Raw genomic sequence first — 24016 nt, forward strand, 5'->3', positions numbered from 1 at the left:
CACGGGTCCGCGCACGCGCATCCCGAGCCGGCTAGTCTCTCGCTAAGCCCCGCCTTCTTCTTCCCCCCATTTGGCGGCGCCGGAGGCGTCTCTTGCTTCCAGTCCAGAGCTCTGCAAAACAAGGGGCGTGGAGATATGAAAAGGGTAGACTCGCGTCCTGCGCTTCAAACCACGTTGCGGGTTCACATGTCGGAAACCCAGTCAGCAAACCAGTGGAAAAAAAGCAACATTTGGTCATCGTCAGGGCGGTCAAGCTTTCTTCTCAGGTCTCCCTAATTAAACTGTAAAAGACAAAACTTTCCTGATTGTCCTAATGGAGGTAGAAGGTTATAAATCTAGCAAAGTGTAGTGTTAACTCTTCCATTGAACCAGATATAAATCTTCTGGAAGGTACGTAGAGCAGCGTCGCTATAAATGGCTAAAAGTCCCTCCTCCAAATTAATTCATGACAATATTCGATTGTTTTTAACACTTCTGTTTAGAAAAGAGTCGCCATACGTAAAGTAGAAACACGTCTTTAAAGTCTGTATTGCTTTTTGTTACACCGCATTCAGGACCTGGGAACTGGGCATTTTGGAGGAGGAGGGGGAAAAAAGCGTTCTAAGGTTACGTGGAAAAACTGGCTTGGAAATCCTACGGAATTGGATTCAGGGTCCATTACATTAGCTGGCCCCTTCCGAAACTCCACGTTCCGAGTTTTTCTGCTAGCTAAGAATAACAAAGCTAGGGCTTAAAGAAAGGTTTTTTTTTTAACCAATGACGAGATTGGATTAAGAGGGAAGTCGCAACCCTGCAGATGTTATATTGTGATGCAAAGCCCACCTGCATCCGAGAACACCTGGTAAGATAAATAAAAGCAAAACAAAATTGGGGGTTTGGTCGTTGCCTCTTTGCATTTTTAAAAGCAATGACGGATGAGTCTGGTTATTTTTGCATCCTGTTCAGCTGCCTGTCTGAGATGGGCGGCTACACAAATATAATAAATTGATTTTTTGCCAGGTGGGAGTTGAATAGCGATGCCTGCTGCAATTAGAAAATGTAAATTTCCGGGTCATTTCTTGAGCTAGCAAATCAACCCCAAAGATTAAAAGCAAAAATGCATAGTTTAAAAAATGATTATGGGTAGTGTTTTTGCCCATAAACCCAATTGCCATTGGATTAAGGGACTCCTTGATTTCTGAGTAAATAGACATAAATCAGCCACGTTTAGCTTGATTCAGCAGTGGGGAAAATGGGGAGAGACAGGTTGGAGAGTTCAGTTGAAGTTTATAGGAGGGGAGGAAAAAAAAAACCTTTCAAAGAGATTCTATCTTAATTGGCTTGCCTTAATCAGCTTAGGAATTTATTCTTGCTGCTCTCAAGATGATGCTTGTGCCCTGCTTTGCAATAATAGTGTGCCTTTGAAAACGATGTAATGTATGAGTTTGCTACCACGCCAGCCACATGCTGGCTAAATGTGCTAAATGTTCCAAAGATGGAGACATCTATGCTCCCGACTTTTGGATTACCAGATGTCCAGTCAAAGGAGACTGTCCTTTTTTTTTTTTGGTTCTCTGTTGGACACACACATTTTAAAATCAAATATGATCTCATCTGTGGAGATTCTCAGTCACCAGTGTGGTTGTCCTAAAGGTGCTTTTTCAGGAGGCAACTGGACTTCCTTATTTTTTTTCTTTTGGAGATGTTTTGCTTCTCATCTAAGAAGCTTCTTCAGCTCTGACTCAGGTAACCCTGAGGACACAGACAAACCTCCAAGTGGCCTCAAGAACCCTCTAAAAGGATGCAAACAACCAGCTGAGAAAGAGAGAGAGAGAGAGAGACCGAGACTTTTGCTGCTTTCCTTGCATGCAGCCAAAAGCAGAAGAAGAAAGAAGCAGAAGGAGGAAGCCTGGTGACCAGGCCAGGCGTTTGGGGCAAGTTCCCCCTGCCTGCCCTTCTCCCCTTCCCCTCACTACCTCGTGTTATTCCCAATGCAAGCGACGCAAGCCTTGTGTTCCCACGGGACATGTGGGCAGCGCAGCCTGGATTAATTGTTTTGGGGGTGACATTGCGGACCACCAAAATTTTCTCACGGACCACCAGCGGTCCCCGGCCCGCTGGTTGGCAGCCACTGTTCTATTCTACAAAGCCAGCTGGCTGGGAAGTTTTCAAATGGTGACTCCGTGACCCTGGGACATTGCAACTACCCTAAATACATGCCAGTTGCCAAGGGCCCAAATTTTGATCATGTGACCATGGGAATACTGTGACAATTGTTAAGTGTGAGGAGTGCACCCTTAACTATTTTCCAGTGTCATCGTAACTTTAAATGGTTGCTAAACGAGTGGTTGCAGGTAATCCTGTATCTCACATAAATTCATCTTAATGGATATCTCTCGTATTTTTCCCTTCCCAGATAATCTGCTTGCGATGGCCGCGGTGGACAGTTTCTCCCTGTTGATGCGGGAGATTGGACGGTCCTACCACTACTGCATGGAGATGCTAGCGGTTGTGGGAGCCTTCTACGCAAGCAAAGTGTGCGTCACCATTTTGAGTGACACCTATGTGCTGATTAGGGTGCATTTTGTTCCCCGGATCTTTGGCCGGCCTGACTTAAGCAAGCGGTATGGAAAATGGGCTGTGGTCACAGGTAAGAAATCCGCCCTTCCCCCTCCACGGCTTCATGTATAATTTCTCCCACAAAATAACAAGAATTATAATATTTTGGATGTCCTTCTGATAACCTAAAGCTAGGCATCTGCTTTCAGATTTTTTTGTTCTGCGTAGGTACAGCCTCGGTAACTTTAACACCTGTGGATTTCAATTCCCAGTATTCCCTAGCCAGAGGAGAGGAGAACAGTGGAAATCTATGGGCCGGTTCTTGGGATGGAAGAGCCACTGCTGCTAGCAAAGCCCCACCCTAGCTCTGAGTATAAAAGGCAGGGGCAGAGATGAATAGATGTGGCAGGCAACTATTCAGCTCCCTGCTGGACAGACTTGTTAGCCAGAAACTGTTTGCCAGGGCTGCCAGCACTCCTAATAAAGGAATCATTGGTTTAAAGACAGGGGGTTCGATGTGTTGGGAAACTGGGTCAGAAAACCCATGGGTCTCTGCTTCCTTGCAGGAGCAGCCTCGGGCATCGGCCTTTCCTACGCTAAGGAGCTGGCCAGTTGTGGAGTTGACCTCATCTTGATTAGCCGGAACCGGGATGAATTAGAAGCTTCTGCTAAAGAGATCATGGAGACTTACAACATCAGCACCATGACTGTCGTGACGGATTTTAGCAGGGGCCGCGAGGCCTATCCGGTCATTAAGAAGGTTCTGGAAGGCAAAGAGATCGGCGTCTTGGTCAACAATGTCGGGCTGCTTAACCCTCTGCCCGATTCCTTCACCAATTTGACGGAGGCTCAGATTTGGGAGTTCATCAATGTAAACATTGGAGCCGCCAACATGATGGCGCACCTGGTGTTGCCCGGCATGGTGCATAGGAAGAAGGGGGCCATTGTCAACATTTCTTCTATCAGCTGCTGCAATCCCTGTCCCCGCTACACAGCATATTCGGCCTCCAAGGTATATGTCAGGGAAAAAGGATGTCTCTTAATTTTCTAACGGGTCCTTTATTGAAGAGGTGTCTGGTTGGCACCTGAGGAGGTGGTTGCTCCCTCATCTTATCCTTAGAGTACAATTTCCCTATCAAGTAGGTACTAAGAGGAGAGCGAGTGTAGGACAAGAGAAGGCGGAGCTGGTGAGGGTGGAGTTAAGGGTGTCATCAGCCTAGAATCGTTACGATGCTATAAACATAAGTGCACTAAAAGAGAATATTTGTAGCTCAGTTGACAGGAGAGGTCCTTGGTACTCTCTGAGCTTGATTGTTTTATTGGAGATGTTTCATTGCCCAAACTAATGAAACATCTCCAAGAAAACAATCAGGTAACACAATAAGCACGGATGATATTGAATTACTGATGAATTACCGCCAGCTTATCAAATACTTAGGAGCCGAGGGCTTGGCAGCACAAGGAAATGACAGCCAATCGTCAACCATCAACACACCAATTAGCCAATAGGAAGGCCCCACAGAAACACAACTCCCAGAACAGCCCAAAGCACATATTCCAGTAGAGAAATTCCCTGAAGATGGACTTTAGCATGAATCCAAAAGCGTGGAAGAGTAAAACTCTGGGTCCCAGTGGCCCATCCAAATCCAATTTCACTGATGATGTATGTTGCCTAATTTGGGTAACAAAATGTCTGCAGAAAAACAACCAACTCAGAACACCAAGATCTAAGTCCAACCCCTCCTGAATTCTGTCGGCCCTTTTCTAACGCCAATTTAATATTAAACTTAATATTTAATTTAATATTAAACTGTCCAGATCCGTATTGGCAAACCTATGCCATGCATGCCGGAAGTGACACGCAGACCCATTTCACCCGGCACACGAGAGGTCTCCTGGAAGAGCCCCAGTGCGCCTGTGCCGCCTGACAGCTGATTGTCAGGTTTTTGTCGCGCATGCGGAGGGGTTGCAAGGGAGGTGCGCGGGAGACGCACATGCGCAGGGACGAGGGGATCACGCATGCATGCACAAAGATGCACGGCACGCAAGGGGGAGTTGTGCACACATGCACAGGGGCATGGGGGCGCAGCATGCATTGTCTTCTGGGTGCTGGTATGTGAGCGCCCGCAAGCGAGCGCGGGAGCAATTATCAGCACGGGAGCCAAAAAAGGTTAGCCACCTTTTTTAGATTCTTGTGCATAGAATTGAGCATTAAAGCTTTGAACTGCAACTTACCATATGGTCCAGATCAGAGGTGGTATTCAGCAGGTTCTGACCAGTTCTGGAGAACCAGTAGTGGAAATTTTGCGTAGTTTGGAGAACCGGCCAATCCCGCCTCTGACTAGCCCCGCCAACCCCATCTCTTCTCTGCCTCCCATTTAGTCCCAGCTGATCGGCTGGGTCTCCTTTGGTTGCCCTGCATAGGAGAATGGAGCTGGAAAGCAGGATAGTGGGGTAGGGAGGGAAGGGGGATTTTGCAGTAACCTTCCCCTGCCACACCCACTAAACCATGCCCACCAAGCCACGCCCACAGAACCGGTAGGAAAAAACAGGTAGGTAGCTCATTCTGCTATAGAACCAGAGGTGGTCTTCAGCCAGTTCTGACCAGTTTTGGAGAACCGGTAGCGGAAATTTTGAGTAGTTTGGAGAACCTGCCAATCCCGCCTCTGACTGGCCCCGCCAACCTCATCTCTTCTCTGCCTCCCATTGAGTCCCACCTAATCGGCTGGGTCTCCTTTGGTTGCCCAGCACAGGAGAACGGAGCTGGAAAGCAGGTTAGTGGGGTGGGGAGGGAATGGGGATTTTGCAGTATCCTTCCCCTGCCACGCCCACCAAGCCACGCCCACCAAGCCACGCCCACAGAACCGGTAGTAAAATAATTTTGGAATCCCACCACTGGTCCAGATCCTTTTGTGCCTGATAGCAGTTCCCCATTTCAGTAGGTAGTAGATTAGGAGAAGATCCCTTCTCTACCCCATTTACATGTTGGCCTTTTTGTATCCAGTTCGTTGTTAAGTTTAATGTTTTAATTTGTAATGCTCAATGTTTTAAAGTGTTTTTGATTTTTACATTGTTTTATATTTTTATATTACTATGATGTAACCCACCCAGATAGTGAGTTGGGTGGCATATAAATTTAATAAATACTACTAATGATAATTTACCCAGAGTAATAATGTGAACTCTCAGGTAGAGTATGGACTTCAGCTAGGGATAGCCAAGGAATCAACATTTTATCTACCAGGTAGTTTCAAAATATGACTGTAATGGAGTCTACCTATAATGGACATATGTTTGAAGTTTGAAGAAAGAAATGGGGGATGAAGGAAGGAAGGGACTACAGTATCAAAATATTAATCATTTTGCCAGATTTGGTATCCTGATTCTTTGAAGCTTTACATCTTGAAAAACTGGGTTTGAATTGTTCCCCCCTGAGCTATCACTTGGTTAGCTTGATGTTAGAATTGGAGTTTGGTTATTTATTGGTTGATTCACACAGCAGACTTAATCAAGTCAAAAATAAGCAGCTACAAACAAATAAGAAGGTAATCTTGCTTAGTGTTAACCTTGGTTGCATATTTTGTGGCAACATATTTGACTCAATTTGTTTAATTGCTTCCTGGGTTCAGGATTGTATGAGCATCAAGAAAAGGAATTAATTAAGTTAATCAATCAAATGTATTACCTAAGACAGTGGTCTCCAAACTTGGCAATTTTAAGACTTGTGGACTGGCTGGAGAATTCTGGGAATTGAATCCACAAGTCTTAAAGTTGCCAAGTTTGGGGACCCCTGACCTAGGGAATCAAGCTGTATCCCATCCTCACCCTTGGTCCCTTCTTTACACAGTCTAAATCCACAATTTAATTTCTTTTAATGGGCATCCCCTCCTCATCGTTTATTCTCCACAGACTTACCTGGATCACTTCAGCAGATCCCTTCACTATGAATATGCCTCTCAGGGCATTTTCATTCAGAGCTTAATTCCGTTCTTCGTTTGCCCCAACGTGACAAAGCTGAGTAGCAACCTCTCCAAAATGAGCTTTTTCGTGCCTTCTCCGGATGAGTATGCTTGTCACGCAATCACCACCCTCGGAGTCTCCCGAAGGACGACAGGATATTGGCCACATACCCTCTTGGTGAGATGACTTTTTCGTAGCTTCTCTGTATTCTGAGCCACTTTTTGAGCTATGGTAAACAGGATTATCATTAACACTTTAGTTGTAGATGAAGTTGTCTTATGAATTCTTTTCTGTGTGAAAAAAAAAACACCCTTTTTTTATCCTTACAGATGATTTTAGCAAGATTTGTCCCAGAATGGTTCTGGGCTTGGATGGTACCCAGAATAAACTATTGCCAGAAGTCACTTTGAAAAAAAAAATGTCTATGAAGATCTCGCCTTGAGCACCGATAACATCTGGAAGTTTAGATGGACCATAGCTACAAAATCCTGACTTCTTCACACAGATCCCTTTCTTGCTTGCGTTATTTGTTTGAAATCATGTACTTGAGACTTGAAGGAAGTTTAGCTCGGACGTAGCTGAAAGAAAACACTTGAAACAAATTTTTTAGAGAACTGGCATAGTATCCTCTACCCCGGGCATCATTATGTAGAGTTCTTTGTGGCTCCTCAGTGAAAGACAGAAGAAACCTGTGGATGACAGAGGAATTGAGTTGTTGAAGAACTTGGGTTCCAGAAGAGCAAAAATGAAAGAAATATCTGCCAATAGGGCTTGTAGATCAACTTTCTCCAACCTTGTGCGCTGGGCTACGACCCCAACTGAATTATCTCTGATGGGAGTTTGTTGCAACATTACCCTCAAGGCTACCCCAGGATGCAACTGTTCAATGGAGATGTCCTTCTTCAAATCAGGGCAATCTTGTGCTTTATCAGGAAATTGTTGTATGTATGGTGTCTACTTTGGAGTGGCCAGTGCTGTGATGGACGTTAGGATCTCGACTGACATGGCTTTCTCTAGGGTATTGGTGGCCCAGAATCCTTGTCTTTTGAGCCTCACAAAAAGTCTAAGGGTTGCCATACAGATTTTTTGGCAACTTCCCAAACTGTCCTGCTCCAGAGGTGCTAATCTCTGGAAAGGAGACAAATTCTGAGTTGTTCTGGATTTTAATTTTACTGTGGTAAACAGGATTATTGTTTACATTGTAGTTGCAGATGAAGTTTTTTAAAATGAATTCTTCTGTATGGAAAAAAAATCTTTTCTTGTTCCCTCCCAGTCTAGAAATCCTGCTGGCTGGGAGGGAAGAGAGTGATCTATGGTGTATCTAAAGTGGGTCGATTGATCGGTTGTAAGAGGCCCCTGAACAATTTGACTTAAGCATCAATTAGGCTTAATTTCTGTGAAAGCTGTCACGAAAATATGGGCCTTCTCCCCAGACATAATGTGACTGATGAACTGTTTGCCGGTGGTCTCTTTTGAGTTCGATGTGCTCTCTATAATCAGGGCAGTTATTTCCAGATCCTGAGTAATCAAATAATCAAATTTGAGAGTGCCCCACTCCTTTTTTTTTGTAGCCTTAGAGACCATCAAACCAGGTTTGGTAAAAACAAACAGCTCTGTTTCCCAACATTTTGGGGACAGGATGTATAGGAATGAAAACTGTACAGTGATGTAAAAGAAAATTAGCTAATAAGGATTATAAACAGTGCTTGCAGTTGTAGACCCGGATTGTATACCTAGTTTGGCCCTGATTTGTGAACTATGGTTTGGTGAATAAACCCACTTGCTTGGGATCACAAAGCATTGAAAGCCATAAACCGGGGATCTTCAAATTTGATGGCTTTAAAACTTGTGGACTTCAACTCCCAGAATTCCTCCTTCAGTCATGTTAGCTCAGGAATTCTGGGACTTGAAGTCCACAAGTCTTAAACTTGCCAAGTTTGAAGACCTTTGCCATAAACCATGGTGGATAAACTCTTAATATTCTAAATCTAAAACAAAGGCAAAGACGCCACAGCATGGATTGGTTATTTATTAGATGTAACAATTAGCTGCCAAGATTTTGAGTGATCTAGTCCCATGAATAAATTCATACTTGTTTTCTTCTTCAACTAGCAGATTTGCTGGCTGTGCAAAACTATTTAGAACAGAATTCTTTATTGGTCAAGTGTGATTGGACACACAAGGAATTTGTCTTGGTGCAAATACTCTCAGTATACATAAAAGAAAAGATACATTTAAAAAGATAAGTCAGAAGTAACTTAGTCCTCAAAACAAATAGAGAGGGAACCTTCTGTTTTGTAGTGAGCAGTACATTCTACATATATTATACCTGGAGCCATAGTCATATCAGACTGAACTGGATCATCTTTTTTTTCTTTTAGAGTCTTAACCATAATGTCAAGTGGTTTGAACTGATGTGTTTGCTCTAGTAAAGTCTTACTCCTATGGAAATATTTGTGGTTCTTGTTTATATTTTTTTACACCGTATGCTTTGTTTCCATTAGGACTAGCAATCACAACAGTTAATAGAAATAAAACAGAAGCTATTTAAAACTCTATTTTAAATGGACTTTAAAACATAACAATAGAGTAATTAAGAATACAAAAGAGAAAGTATACAATATGTGAATTTACATGGCCCAAAGATGTATGAATAAATATATTTTCTGCATTTTGGACAGAACGGGAAAATCTAGGATATTTTTTAATATTTATGAGCATCCTTATTCTGGACAGAATAAATGCCAGTAGAACAGAAAAGAGCAGAATCATAGGACTGAAAGGGACTTTGGAGGTCGTCTAGTCCAACCCACTGCTCAAGCAGAAGACCCTATAACCATTTCAAGGTAAATAGCTGTCTCTTTAAAACCTCCAGTGCAGTAATAAGCATCTTGCTTGTATAAATGTTTATTCTGTACAATCATGTAGAATAACAGGTCACATGGCGGCGTGTAAAGTCCAATATTCGCAGTTGCTGCGAAGAAATTCTTCTATAACTCATTTAGCTTTTTACCAAGTTGGATTCTATACTCTTGTAGTCCACAACGAAGAGTTTCCCTGTTAGGGGAAAGCTGACGGCGAGCCCTTCATTTTCCTTTGCAGACTACACGTTCCATAAGGCATAGCGGCGTCGGCCACCCGGCCGCCTGAGGGCGCGCGCGAGATCTGTGAAACAGGCTCCCGCCGGCCACCGTCAGCTCTAAAAGCAACTCCGCCTGTGCCCTGGGAAATGTAGTTCTTTCGGCGTCTAGTTCTTCATGGGGGAACGGCGCCGGGACTACCCATCCCGGCAGGCGCCGCGCTTCGCCGTCGTCCGTTTCCCCCCACCCCCCATGGAAGGAGCTTCTGGGACGCTGCTTGGACCGAGCGGAGGGTCCGGCTGAGGGGAAGAGGAGGAAGGGGAGCTCGTGGCGCCAAGCCGAAGGCCCCGGGGCGTTGAGGCGGCGGGTAAGCCGGAGCGGGCCGGTGGGAAGGGAGCGGGCTGGGAGGACGCCGCGGCCCTTTTTTAGGCCCCGGTTGGGCTTCGCGGCCCGGTTCGGCTCCCAGGGAAGGAAGGCTCGGTCGGAGGCTGCACGGCGAACCGGTCAGGAGCTGGGAAAGGAGGCCGGGAAAGGGCGGGATGGGGAATAGGAGGCAGTCCTCGACTTACGACCACGGCGGAGCCCAACGTTCCTGCTGCTAAGCGACACCGTTGTTAAGTGAAGCTTTGCCCCACTTTACGACGAGGGGATCACGCATGCATGCACAAAGATCCTCCTCCTCTCCCTCCCCATCCCCCCATACACACACACACACACACACACAGAGTTATTTCATGTTCTTTATGATACTAACAAATTTTCTTCTGACTATAATGTGAAAACAAGAAGAAAACCTTCAAGGGTGAAGAAAAATGTTGCATTTTTCTTCTTGTTGCACTTTATTAAATCTGATTGTGATTCTGACAGTGTAGTTAAAACAATGGGTGTTTCCATAACAACATGCTAAGAGATGGCCATTATAATTTATAAACTACAAGAGCTTGGTTTACACAACACACTAAGTTAGTAAGCAAGCTGCTGCAGGTACATTTTTTTTAAAAAAAAAAAACTGTTTTTGTTGATACCATACTTTCTGTATTATGTATTAACTTTTTAGATTTTTAATTGCAATCCTGTGTGCTATTGCTTTATTTTGAATGAAGTTTGGTTGGTTTCTATGATTTGAAATGTAATGAGAATTTTTGTTGTTTATTCATGTATTGCTTGATTTCAGTAAATTAATTAGGATAGGTTTTGAAACACAAGACCTGTCTGAAAAACTCTCAGGAGATAAATACTGTGCCAAAAAGAAGGAATGAGGCATGTTTTTAAAGGAAGCTACTAGGAGGAGTGGAAAGAATTATACTGCAGAGTTGTGTGTGGAGTTATGCTAATGGGAATATGCAAAAAAAAAAAGTGCTTGGTGCAAAGTTGAAGTGAGATGATTGCAGCAGAAGTGAAACACATGATGTGTACAAAGAGAAAAAGATAGTTGCTAAGACTGTAGTCAGATCGAAGAAGCAGGTAAGATTAAAAGAGGGAGGGAAAATGCAAGGTGATTTTGATGGAAATAAAAATGTGTTTGGGCAATAGCTGAGGAGTGCTAAATAAAAGAGTACTGGAGAATAAATGAAATTGATTAAATGATTTGAAGTAATACAGAAGTAAGAGAACGCTAAAAGATTTTAGAAAAATGTGGGAATATTGAATAGTGGAGTTGAAACAAATGCGATTAATATTAGTGTTCAAGAGAAAGTATGCAGTGAGAATGTTAAAAGTTGTCAGATGCAGGTATAGAGAGTGAAAACCGAAGAAAGTTAAAATAGAGGTATGGTTTACTTACAAAGTACATAATGCAAGTTGCAGAACCACTTCGTAAGTAAACTGTGCCACATTTTATGTATGTGAAGCTGTACCTGAATGCCATTGTTGTTGTACAAAAGAAATAACAAAACTGAAGTCAAGGGAATACATTTGTCAAATGTATTAAGAAAACTATTTAGCCAAATTTGGAACTGGAAGGGCGTGAGAAGTAAAAAACATTTGCAGTCCACCTTTATGTTGGCAGAGAACAACAGGAAGATCAGATTTTTATCTTTTAGCAAGTTGGTGAGAAACAAGCTGATTGCAGATTTGATGATTTGGAGAAAGCATATCACAAAGTCAGCTGGCCTGAATTATGGAATATTTTGTGTGAATAGGGAGTTGACATTTGATTGTGAGGGAAATAAGCTATAGGAAGGAATGGTTAGTGTATGGTTCAACATGGAGCAAGCCAGCAAGTCAAGGGTGTGTGATGTCCCCATGGTTGTTTAATATACTCATGCCAAAAATGTCTGAGGAACAGAGTGTTTGCAGAGAAGTGTTGGTTGGGACCTGAAAAGGTGTGTAGTTTCCTCTGCAGATGGTACAGGTAGTCCTCAACTTACAACTACAGATAGTCCTCGACTTATGATCACAATTGAGCCCATAATTTCTTTTGTTAATGGAGATATTCGTTAAGTGAGTTTTGCCCCATTTTATGACTTTTCTTGCCACCGTTGTTAAATGAATCACTGCAGTTAAGTTAGTAACATGGTGGTTAAATGTCAGAAGGCCTCTTGACCTCTGGGGACACTGCAACCGTCATAAGTATGAGTCAGTTGCCAAGTGTTGTGAATTTTTGTCGCACAATCACGAGGTTGCTGCAACGGCCGTCAGTGTGAATAACGACCGTCAGTCCCTTTTTTCAGTTCCACTGTAACTTTGAACTATCACTAAATGAACTGTTCTAAGCTGGGGACTACCTGAATTTGTTTAGCGACCGTTTGAGCTTATGTTAGCACTGAAAAAAAGCGATGTAGGATCAAAGCCTCACACCTCTAACTGTCGCAGTATCCCCATTGTCTCCTGATCAACATTTGGGCACTTGGCAAACGGCATGTCTTTATAATGGTTGCAGCATCCCAGGGTCCAAGGGTAGCCATCTTCAACCTTACCATCTGGCTTCTGATAAGAAGGCCCTTCTCCTGGGTCCCACCAGATGTACCTCCTTAGGGGACGGGACCCACAACATTCCTTGCCTCCCCACTGTAGTGAGTTGGGTGGGTGTGGATGCCTTAAAATCTGCCTTTTTTAAATTTCTGCTCTTTTTGTTAGAAAGCAGGCTGGACTGCAGAGTTGCTTCTTGGCCATTGTTGACTGCTTTCGTCTAACCTATCAATTATCAGTGAACCTATTTTTGACTTTACCTTTGGCCCATCCTGCTAGGTTGCATACTTCTCTGGCAAGATTTATGTGGCTGCTGTGTAAATAGCTTTGAGCTAATTTCTGATTCACCTGTCCGAAGTAAATAGCTCTTTTCAGATTAGAATATCCTGATCTGGTTCCTGTAGTGCTTTTTACTCCGTTCAGGTGAAAAAGCACGTTGCAGTGGGTTCAATACAGATAAACCTCAACTTACAGGTTTGGTTACTGTTTTGAAGTTACAATGGCACTTTAAAAAAAAGTAGCTTATGACCAGTCCTTGCACTTATGACCACTGCAACATCCTCATGGTCATGTGATCAAAATTCAGGTGTTTGGCCAGCAGCCTGGTATTTACAACGGCTGTAGCGTCCCGAGTTGTGTGATCACCATTTGTGACCTCCTCCAGCCGGCTTCCAACAAGCAAAACCAATGGGGGAAGTTGGAAGCTTAACGACCATGTGATTCACTTAAGAACTGCAGTGATGAACTTAACCGTGACCAAAAAAGGCCGTAAAATGGAGCACAACTCATTTACAGCCACCTTGCTTTAGCTTAGCAATGCAAATTCCGGTCCCAATTGTGGTTGTAAGTAGAGGACTACCTGTACACCTGTTAGCCGTCCTGTGATAACTTTTCAAGCACAAAAGGATTTGTGTGACTGGAAGTAGTTCTTTTCCAGCTAAAGAATGTCTATTGTGTTTACACTGTTTCGTTCAATACAGTTTTTACTTTGCATTTTTGCCAGTGCCCTTGTAATAGTTCAGAAGTTTAAAGTTATAGTTTAATGGACACAATAAGTTGATGGAAGACTGTCCTAATTATTTAGTGACTTTAAGTCTGTAGAGATTCTCAGTCATCCAGGTCATGGTTGTCCCAAAGGTGCTTTTTCAGGAGTCAACTGTTTATTTCTCTGAAGACGTTTCGCTTCTCATCCAAGAAGCTTCTTCAGCTCTGACAGGATAGTTGAGAATGGAAGGATTTATATTCTTCGCAGACGGCTGGTCGTTTGCATCCTTTTAGAGGGCCTTGAAGCACTTGGAGGTTTGTCTGTGTCCTCAGGGTCCCCTGTGTACTTACTGCTCCTGGTTTCTGTAGTCTACAATTTTAATGAGTTCAAGTTAGCATTGAGTCCTGTCAAGTAGACTAGTCCATGCACTTTTCTTGGCAAGATTTTGGAAGTGGTTTTCCATTGCCTTCTTCCTAGGGTCAACAGAGATTGACTGGCCCAAGGTCACCAAGCTGATTTTTGTGCCTAAGGCAGGACTAGAACTCATGGTCTCTCAGTTTTTAGCTCAGTTCTTTTATCCACTTCACCAAACTGACCTCGTTTGGCCTTGTGGTTTACCTGCAACCTGCAAAAAAAAAACAACCTGTAGTTTACCTGCAAAAGTTGACCTGGTTGTGGATCTTTTTAAAGTGTGAGGCAGCCAATGCCCTTCCACAGCGTGTTGTGTCATTTTAACTGGAGCACCAAAAGCAGCACTGCAGCCCAGATATGTCGATATATTCACCAATATTTAACTCACATAATGTTTATTTTTACAGGTTGCACCTGAAAAGAATATGAACGCTGACTCTTACCCTTAAATGTTGGCTTCGTTTCCACTCGGTCTTGTCTAAAATGGAGTACAGGGCTAATCTGTGGAATCCCGAGTGACCGGATCCCATAATGAAACATGGAGAAAAAACGGAGAAAGAAATGAGCCTGCGGATTAGGCTTCATCCGGAAAGACGATGCAGACAAGACTTTTGCTTGGCTCGGACAAAACTTTTAACGCCGTCAACTTAAAGAGCGCTTAAAAAGAGCAGCTTTCCCTGAAATCAAGAGACTGGGGGGGTGGGGGAGGGGGGAAGAGAGAGAAAGAACCAGATTCATGGAGGATCACTGTGTGAATTGAATCCATGGCAATCTGGAAATGAAACCTCCTCCTTTCCTGACCATGCGGCTGGCAAACACCTGGTTGTTTCTAACGGCAATCTTACTCTGTGGCAAACAGCACCTGGGCACCAGGCTGGGGAATTCCTCTCACGAAAGTCACTTGTGTCCTGACTGCTCTCACCTGACCCTGAAGGTGGAATTCTCCTCAACTGTCGTGGAACACGGTAACGAGTTATTTGCAGCAGTTTTCCTGTTTTTCTTTGGGAAATGCAATATGTATGCTTGTATGGATGTATGCATGTATATGTAGAGGTGGTGTTCAGCAGGTTCCGACCAGTTCTGGAGAACCGGTAGCGGAAATTTTGAATAGTTCGGAGAACAGGCAAATCCCACCTCTGGCTGGCCCCGCCCCCCATCTATTCTCCTCCTCCCGAGTCCCAGCTGATTGGCTGAGTCTTCTTGGTTGCCCTGCACAGGAGAACGGAGCTGGAAAGCAGGTTAGTGGTGTGGGGAGGGGGATTTTGCAGTATCCTTCCCCTGCCACGCCTACCAAGCCACACCCACCAAGCCACAGAACCAGTAGTAAAAAAAATGTAATCCCACCACTGGTATGTATGTATGTTTTGCTGTTTCTTATAAAATGAAACTACGGATAGTTCTAAACCTACAACCATTTACAGGGAGTCCTTGATTTTGTGACCGTTCAAAGTTACAACGGCACTAAAAAAGTGATACAAAAGTTTTTCACTTTTATGACATTATTGCAGCATTCCTGTGGTCACGTGATCAAAATTCGGACACTTGGCAACTGGTTCATATTTACGACGGTTGCAGTGTCCTGGGATCAGATGATCTCCTTTTGCGACCTTCCGACAAGCAAAGTCAGCGGGGAATCCAGATTCACTTAACAACCGTTTTGCTAACTCAACAGCTGCAGTGATTCACTGAATAACTGTGGCAAGAGAGGCCATGAAATGGGACAAAACTCACTTAACAAATGTCTCGCTTAGCAACAGGAATTTTGGGTTTACCTGCATTTTGTGACCGTTCAAAGTTATAACAGCATTGAAGAAAATGACTTATGACCAGTTCTCACACTTATGACCATTGTAGCATCCCCATGGTCATGTGATTAAATTCAGGAGCTTGATAACTGGCAAGCTTTATGACAGTTGCTCTGTCCTTGGGTCATGTCATCACCATTACTCTGTTGCTTTGCATGTATACTGCGAGCTTAAGAACTAGAGACAGATTCCTTGTGTGTCTAATCACACTTGACTGAATACAAATTCTATTCTGTTCTGTTCTATTCTATTCTATATTCCATATCAGTGGTGGCTAACCTTTTGGGGCTCCTGTGCCAAAAATTACACACACACCTGCGCTCGCATCCCTGTACCCAGAAGGCAGTGCGCGCGGACCCCCTCCCATGCCCCTTTACATGCACTGCCCCTCCTAGCTGATTTTCGCCCCATTTGAGGCCTTTTTCGGCCTCCCAGGGGCTCTAGGGAAGCCTCTGCAGGCTTTGCAGGATGAAAAATGGGCCCGTTTTGTCACTTCCGGTATTTCTGGAAATACAGGAAGTGACAAAATGGGTCTATTTTTCGGCCTGTAAAGCCTGCAGAGGCTTCCCTCAAGCCTCTGGCGGGCCGAAAAAGGCCCGAAAATCACCTGGGAGGCGTGCGCATGCACAGTGAGGTAAGTTTGCCTGGGGCTCACATGCCTGCACAAATGGTGCAGGTGGCACGCATGCCATAGGTTTGCCCTCATGGTTCTATATTCTATTCTTTGCTATTCTATCATTTCATTTCATTCTATTCTCCTCTATTTCTTACCCTTCCCAGCTGGCTTTCAACATGTAAAGTCAATGGGGAAAGCCTGATTTGCTTAATGACTGAATGATTCACTTGAACAACTGCAGTGATTCACTGAACAACCGTGACAAAGGTCATAAAACGGGCCAAACCTCACTTAACAACTGTCTTGTGTAGTAATGGAAACGTTGGGCTCGTACGGCGAGGACTCCCTGTATGGGCCGCTTGAAAAGGACTGGCCTGGCTTGGGCAGAAGAAGGCAGTTGCATAGAGAAACTTTTTATTATGGCATCAAAGGGCTGATTAACGTATTTGCAGTTTATTTTTTATTACTGGGAAAGACACTTGTAGGATTGTTGTCCTCAGAAAGCCAAATAACACAACTGGCCTTGGAGACTCTGACCTTGGCTAAGTCTAGCTCATTATAAACTACTTTGTCACAGGGAGCAAAGTGCGTGTTCTGTACGCTATGTGAAATCTATTTCTCTCTCAGCTGGAGATGAGTCATGGACTACGGCACTCTAATCCTGGGGAATAATGGATCCCTGCTGAGAAAGGCCTGAGCATCTGCCCTAAAACCTTATATATATATTACAGATGCGTTGGGGGCTTGCTGTGTCAGGACTCTGGGAACAGCAAACACATCAAAGTGGTCCTGCATCAAGACATTTTATGAGAATTGCATAGATTAATACAGGTAGTCTTCGACTTATGACCACAATTGAGCCCAAAATTTCTGTTGTTAAGTGAAGACAGTTAAGTGAATTCTGCCCCATTTTATGACCTTTCTTGCCACAGTTGTTAAGTTAATCACTGCAGTTGTTAAGTTAGTAACACGGTTGTTAAGTGAATCTGGCTTCCCCATTGACTGTGCTCATCAGGTCACCAAAAATGATCACATGACCCTGGGACACTGCTGTTAAGCCTGAATTCCCCAACAAGTGTTAAGGAAAACAAACTAAACAGAATGTGTAGCGTAGTCAGATAGGCAGACAGGTAAATGTGTGAGATAAGTTTGTATTTTAGTTAACACGCAGTAAAAAAAACAGATACGCTTGTGCTATCAAAAATATAGTTTATTCCATTAGGAATTATAGCATAGTCAAAATAAACGGTCCATTAGTCATGTATCATTTCAGTCAGTCCAGTCGGGGATACTCAATTTGCAAAATCCGTGTTGAATAGCCAATGTCAGTTCACTTACAATAAATCAGTCTGTATTATCTCTTCTCTCCATTGAGAAATCAACACTCCTTTCTCTCTTCCGTTCCAGTAAGGAAAACGCAGTCATCAATCCATCCAGTAATTAGGGATCATTAAGCCAGAGAGAGAGAGCTGCAATTGACTTGCTTCTTTTATGGTGCTTTTACAACCACACCCTTAATTACATTCTTGTAGTTAAAGTTACACACACTTTAACCAACAAACCATGATAACTTATTTATTATTTTTACCCAAACCAGTTAGGGTAAACAATGTTATCCCTAACATCTGCAACCGTCAGATATATTCATCATACAATTGGGATTGGAATACATTATTCTATTCTATTCTATTCTATTCTATTCTATTCTATTCTATTCTATTCTATTCTATTCTATTCTATTCTATCCCATCCCATCCCATCCCATCCCATCTTTTCCTATTCTATTCTATGCTATGCTATGCTATTCTCCGCCTTTAATAGTTTTACAAATAACTCTAAATAGGGAACATATCCAACACATCTTCCTCCTCTTTAGTTTCCCCACAACAACCCTGTGAGGTGGGTCGGGCTGAGAGGGAGGCACTGTTAATATAGAATAAAAGAGCTAACATCTTCCTGCCTGCCTTATCCAGGAGGGCTGACACTTCGTTTCCAAGAACATTTTCTCTCTGTTATCCTTAGAAGAATTGATTTACTGAACTTGTTCCAGTAAAAGGTTTTAGGCATCTGTACAGTTGTAGGGTGTCCTTTGCCTTTTCTAATGTATATTAATCTGCCCTTTTGCAGAATATATCGTGGCGTTCAACGGCTACTTTTCAGCGCAAGCAAGAAGCAAATTTATTTCAAGAGCGCTGAAGAGTAGCGAGATAGAAAACTGGAGGATTGTACCCCGCAACAACCCAGCCAGTGATTACCCCAGTGACTTTGAAGTGATCCATATCGATGAGAATCAGAAAGTTGGAGTGCAGACGCTCGAAGACCATCCCAATATCAAACGGGTTACACCACAAAGGAAAGTCTTTCGCTCGCTAAAGTACACCGAGAGTAAGCCTGCTCATCATTTCCGTGAATTGTTCCTGGGGAAGGATTGGTCAGTCGGCATACGCTTAACTGTATATTTCTCTGGAATTTGGCTGTTTCCAAGTCAAGTTTGGTTTTTAAATCCAAATTTTTAAAATGAATTTCATGATTTTAAAAACGAAATTCAATCTAGGGAAAAGCAAGGTTTTACATTTAGGCAAGAAAAGCCAAATGCACAGGTATAGAATAGGTCATGGGGTCTTCAATCTTGGCAACTTTTAAGACTTGTGGACTTCAGTTGCCAGAATTGGTGGCTGGGGAATTCTGAGAGTTAGTCCACCTACCTTAAAGTTGTCAAGTTTGGAGATCCCTGGAATTAGGTGGTACCTGGCTCAACAGTAGTAACTGCTAGAAGGATCTAGGAGTCCTAGTGGATGATCACTTGAATATGAGCCAGCAGTATGTTGCAGCTGCCAAAAAAGCCAATGCAGTCCTAGGCTGCATTAACAAAGGGATAGAATGAAGTGTTTGGATCACTTTATAATGCCTTGGTAAGACCACAGTTGCATTCCAGTTTTGGTCACCATGATGTAAAAAAGATGTGGAGACTCCAGAAAGAGTGCAGAGAAGAGCAACAAAGATGATTAGGGGACTGGAGGCTAAAACATATAAACAACAGTTGCTGGAATTGGCTATGTCTAGTTTAATGAAAAGAAGGACCAGGATGATGTGGTATCTATCAGTGTCCCAATATCTCAGGGGCTGCCCCAAAGAAGAGGGAGTCAAGCTATTCTCCAAAGCACCTGAGGGCAGGACAAGAAGCAACGGATGGAAACTAATCAAGGACAGAAGCAACTTAGAACTAAGGAGAAACTTCCTGACTGTGAGGACAATTAACCAGTGGAACAAAAGTTGCCTCCAGTCGCTGCGAATTCTCCAACACTGGAGGTTTTTAAGAAGAGATTAGGCAGCCGTTTGTCCAGAATAATATAAGGTCTTCTGCTTGAGCAGGGGGTTGGACTAGAAGACCTCCAAGGTCCCTTCCAATTTTGTTAATCTGTTAATTTAGTTGGGGTTTTTCGGTCTTTGTCTGTTCATTGTGCCTGAGCTATTTCACCAGGATCTTGCTTCATAATCCAAAATTAAGTTATTAATTGATGTGGGTTTAGAAATAATGTCCCTTCTGTGTGGAACCTTCTTCACAATCCACCATTGAAAGAGGTTTGAGGATGTTTTGTAATGTTTCGATCTCTGCCCAGTCTCCCTCAACTGGTATTGTGATTCCTTGCGAAGGGATTAGTTAACTGGGGAAAAGCATTAGCCTTTCTGGGAGAGAGAGAAAACAAGATTTCACTCTGGTCAAGAAATTGCCCTGGAGGTTTTCGGCAGTGAAGCTATATTTTAAAATAGTTGAAATCTTATGAGAGTCTATGTGATAGCCACATCGCACAAGAGCTTTGCTATCTTGTGAGATATCAGCCCTTTTGTTGTTGTTTTTTAAACAAATGTTTTGTATTTTTTATACTGGACATCAGTGGATGCCTTCTGGTGGTGCCATAAGGCTTCAATTGTCTTCTTTCCTCATCCAAAGGTGCTTAAAAATCCCAAGGAAAGGGAAGAACTTTTATTTTAATTTAATGTAATTTAATTTTTAATTTAATTGTATTTATTTTTTAATTTATTAATTTTTATTTCATTATTATTTTACTTATTTTGCTTTATTTTTATTTTTATTTAATTGTATTTATTTTTATTTTTTTTAATTTTATTTCATTATTTTACTTTATTTTACTTTCTTTTTGTTTTATTTTATTTCATTTCATTATTTTATTTCATTTCATTTCATTATTTTATTGTTTTGTTTTGTTTATTTTTTATTTTTTTGTAGTTTGTCCCAGTTGGAAGATTCTGGCTAGGTTACAACAGTAAAAACGATAGCAGTAAACCCAACGTTAACAATCCATCCGGGTGGTTATTCACTTGCTCCCATTGCAGGTGATGGAAAACCCCCCAGTTGTCAGCTGTTTTGTGGTTTTAGAGTTCTCTTTTCCCCACACATGGCAGCATCCTCGGTGACAATGAGAATATGTACCATCAGCCGTTTTTCTCCAGTGTTGTGATTGTCCCATCTCCTTTGATCTATATACCCAGTAGGAAAAAAGAACGGGCCATTCTTAGTTTTCTTTCTTTCCCAGAATATCCCTATAGCTCACGGGGTCCAATCTCCGCATTTGCTGAAAAAGTTCTTTTCTGTATTAATTAAGGAGTCTTCAAAGTCTTTTCTTGTCCTGCTCTTTCACTTTGGCAATCTTGCTTTGGCCTTGGGAGAGATTGTGCTGTGTCTTTTGGCCTTGTCTTTTCACTTTGAAGTGAGCTTTGAAGCTGCTGAGAACATTATCAGAATGGGGAAGGCGCCCTTTCAATCTCAGATTGGTGGAGTCAAGGCATGTCCAAGATAATCACAGGCGGCCAAGGCTGAAAATGCCACTTTATGGCAATTTAGATATGATTAATAGATTATCACCAGAGATATCCAATTTTTATGAATGTGTTTACAGAAAAGTGAGCACGAGGCTTCCCGTACAGGTTATCCTTGACTTACAACTAGAACCGGGACCAGAATTTCAGACACTAAGCAGTGTGGTTAACAACCATGATATTTGCTTCACCACCACAGTAAAAATGGTGGTAAAATCAGGTCTGATCGTGTGATGATTCATTTAATGAGCAATAACAGAGTTGGAAGGGTCCTTGGAGGTCTTCTAGTCTGTCCAACGTCCTGCTCAGGCAGGCGACCCTCTACCATTTCACACAAGTGACTGTCCAGTTTCTTCTTAAAATCCTCCAGTGATGGAGCACCCACAACCTCCAAAGGCAAGCCATTCCACTGGTTAATTGTCCCCACTGTCAGGAAATTTCTCCTTAATTCTAGGTTGCTTCTCTGGATTAGTTTCCACCCACTGCTTTCTTGTCCTGCCTTCTGGTGCTTTGGATAATAGCTTGACCTCACCCTACTCTTCTTTGTGACAGCCCCTCTAATACTTGAACACTGCTATCATGTTGCCCCTAGTCCTTCTTTTCATCAGACTAAACACACCCAATTCCTGCAACCGTTCTTCATAAGTCTCAGCCTCCAGCCCCTCTTTGTTGCTCTTCTCTGCACATTTTCTAGAGTCTCAACATCTTTTTTATGTTGTGGTGACCAACATTGGATGCATATCCCAAGTGTGGGTATATGTATAAGCATACACAAGGACACTGGATTAGTTTCCACCCATTGCTTTCTTGTCCCGCCCATTCCAAAGCATCAAAAGAACCCCTCATTTCAATCTCGAGCTCCAAATATTCTCCTTTATTAGCACATTTATCATCTATTATTGGAATCTTAGAAGTAAACCCACTTTCTCACTGCGTGCCCCCCGCCAGGAAATGTAGGTCCTCTTGATAACTGACATGGCTCCTACCGTGCTGGAATTCCAGAAAGTCTTAAAGTTCTAGCCATTCAGAGTTCCATATGATAAGGGGAAGGGGCTATATAAATGTTTTAAATGAATAAACAAACAAATATAGGGGTCGTTAGATCTGAGAAACTAGGTAGCATACAAAGTGCCCTCCTTGGTCACGTGATATGTCTGTGCTTCTCAAACCTGTAGCAGATTCAGCTACTCCTTGCAACGAGACCAGATGGACGCAGAAGTGGCAGTCCTCCCGCCCGCTCCGAAGGGCAAGCTTGTCTCTGGGTTCCGGGTTTTGGCACGCGACGGGCAGGCACTCCAGCAGGCGCTTGCTGAGAGCAATACCTCGGCAGGTGGCGCAGACCCTTCAGGCAGACGTGCTCTGGCAAATGGGATTTACAGGTAGGTCTGTTAGTAGATGCCATGCAGAGTCTTCCTGATTACAAAAGGGCTCAATAATTAGCCATTGTACAGAGGACTCTTGATGAGAAAGATTATAGTTTCCTTGTTTAGTAGTGTATATTTATATTAGACGTCCTTCATACTGGAAGACTTCTCAGTGCAGCTTTATTTTATTTTTTATTTTATTTTATTTGATATAATATTTGATTCATTTTATTTCTATTTATTATCAAAAGACATTTTATGTAACGTTCTTGTGGAGGGGCGTAAGGGCTCAGCAGTTACAGATGCTGACCTTGTCAGCTGAAAAGCTGACGGTCCGGTTCGAGCCCCGTGCGCCACACAATGGGGTGTGCTCCCGTTCCTTGCTCCAGCTCCTGCCCACCTTACAGTTCGAAAGCATACAACTGCAAGTAGATAAATAGGTGGGAAGATAACAGTGTCCCGGCCCCCTTGGCATATAGTCATGCGGGCCACATAACCATGGAAATGTCTTCGGTCAATGCTGGCTCCCTCGGCTAAGAAAGTGAGATAAGCACTGCTCCCTAGAGTCGGACATGACTCGAGATGGGAAACTTTTACCTTCACCTTTTAACATTCATGTAACCCAGTTACATGAATGGCTGGTTGGAGAATTCTGGAAGTTGAAGTCCACCCATCTTAAAGCGGCTGAGGAGGAACACTGATGCAACCTGCTAAGCCCAAAAGGCAGGCAAAATATTTCCATAAAACATTACATATCAGCATTACTATCTCTATATATAAGCACGCAGGAATTGTTTCTTAAAATACCATCAGGACCGGATCTCTTAAACTAACCTGTCATTGTGCAAACCTTCTTCTGTACAACTAGGAGGCGGCGTAAGAGTGGCTGTCTTCGATACTGGACTCAGCGAGAAGCATCCACACTTCAAAAATGTAAAAGAGAGGACAAACTGGACAAACGAGAGAACTTTGGATGATGGTAAAAAAAAAACCAGACAAACCCAAAACTTTCTTTTAACCAATTGTCTCAAAGGTGCTTTTTTTCAGGAGGCCACTGAACTTTCTTGTTTTTTCCCCCTTTTGAAGACGTTTCGTTTCTCCTCCAAGAAGCTTCTTCAGCTCTGACTGGATGGTGGAGACTGGAAGGATTTATATTCCTTGCAGACAGCTGGTCATTTGCATCCTTTTAGAGGGTTGTTGAGGCCACTTGGAGGTTTGTTTGTGTCCTGAGTCAGAGCTGAAGAAGCTTCTTGGATGAGAAGCAAAATGTCTTCAAAGAAAAACCAAGAAAGTCCAGTTGCCTCCTGAAAAAGCACCTTTGTGACAACCATGACCTGGAGGACTGAGAATCTCTACAGACTTTTAACCAGTTGAATTCTCCATGGTAATTTGGCAGTGGTAATTTTGTGAGACAAGAAGGCTGGATCTGTTTTTATTTAGGATATGAAGGCCTTCTAGTTACTGGATCTGTTTCCCCAATCCTGATCACCAGGTTTGATAGGAAAACT

At 42.9% G+C, this 24016-nt stretch overlaps 2 protein-coding genes across 5 annotated transcripts in view; both read left to right on the forward strand.

Moving 5' to 3' along the window:
• Positions 1–91: 91 nt before the first annotated feature.
• On the forward strand, positions 92–8949 carry HSDL1 (hydroxysteroid dehydrogenase like 1). 3 transcript variants are annotated; one of them, XM_087971706.1, is made up of 5 exons: positions 92–390; positions 2396–2629; positions 3105–3550; positions 6448–6675; positions 6828–8949. In XM_087971706.1, exons 2-5 carry the CDS (start codon positions 2410–2412, stop codon positions 6906–6908), a joined length of 975 nt encoding a protein of 324 aa, XP_087827832.1. In that variant the 5' UTR covers positions 92–390; positions 2396–2409; the 3' UTR covers positions 6909–8949. The 3 variants fall into 3 exon arrangements, with proteins under 3 accessions (XP_087827832.1, XP_026527894.2, XP_087827831.1); XM_026672109.2 differs by having other exon boundaries at positions 98–841; XM_087971705.1 differs by lacking the exon at positions 92–390 and adding an exon at positions 1766–1913.
• Positions 8950–9800: 851 nt separating this feature from the next.
• MBTPS1 (membrane bound transcription factor peptidase, site 1) overlaps positions 9801–24016 on the forward strand; it is a 57427-nt gene continuing 43211 nt past the window's right edge. The window contains exons 1-5 of one of the 2 annotated variants that reach the window (XM_026672107.2): positions 9801–9945; positions 14292–14849; positions 18433–18690; positions 22320–22523; positions 23377–23487. In XM_026672107.2, the coding sequence (XP_026527892.1) occupies positions 14663–14849; positions 18433–18690; positions 22320–22523; positions 23377–23487 (760 nt within the window). In that variant the 5' untranslated portion in view covers positions 9801–9945; positions 14292–14662. Of the gene's footprint in view, positions 9946–10938; positions 11043–14291; positions 14850–18432; positions 18691–22319; positions 22524–23376; positions 23488–24016 lie in introns of those variants that run through there. The other variant, XM_026672108.2, reaches the window with a different exon arrangement.

The sequence above is a fragment of the Notechis scutatus genome, chromosome 9, assembly GCF_049901735.1.
Source record: "Notechis scutatus isolate UNSWTSFEM ecotype Mainland chromosome 9, rNotScu1.2, whole genome shotgun sequence".
Taxonomy (NCBI): Eukaryota; Metazoa; Chordata; class Lepidosauria; order Squamata; family Elapidae; genus Notechis; species Notechis scutatus.

What these genes read in the sequence shown, in the direction of transcription:
- HSDL1 (XM_087971706.1), top strand. Translation starts at nt 2,410, where the DNA reads ATGGCCGCGGTGGACAGTTTCTCCCTGTTGATGCGGGAGATTGGACGG. An exon ending in CAGCATATTCGGCCTCCAAG is followed by an intron (nt 3,551 to 6,447) that starts GTATATGTCAGG and finishes TATTCTCCACAG; the next exon opens with ACTTACCTGGATCACTTCAG. An exon ending in ATTGGCCACATACCCTCTTG is followed by an intron (nt 6,676 to 6,827) that starts GTGAGATGACTT and finishes TTATCCTTACAG; the next exon opens with ATGATTTTAGCAAGATTTGT.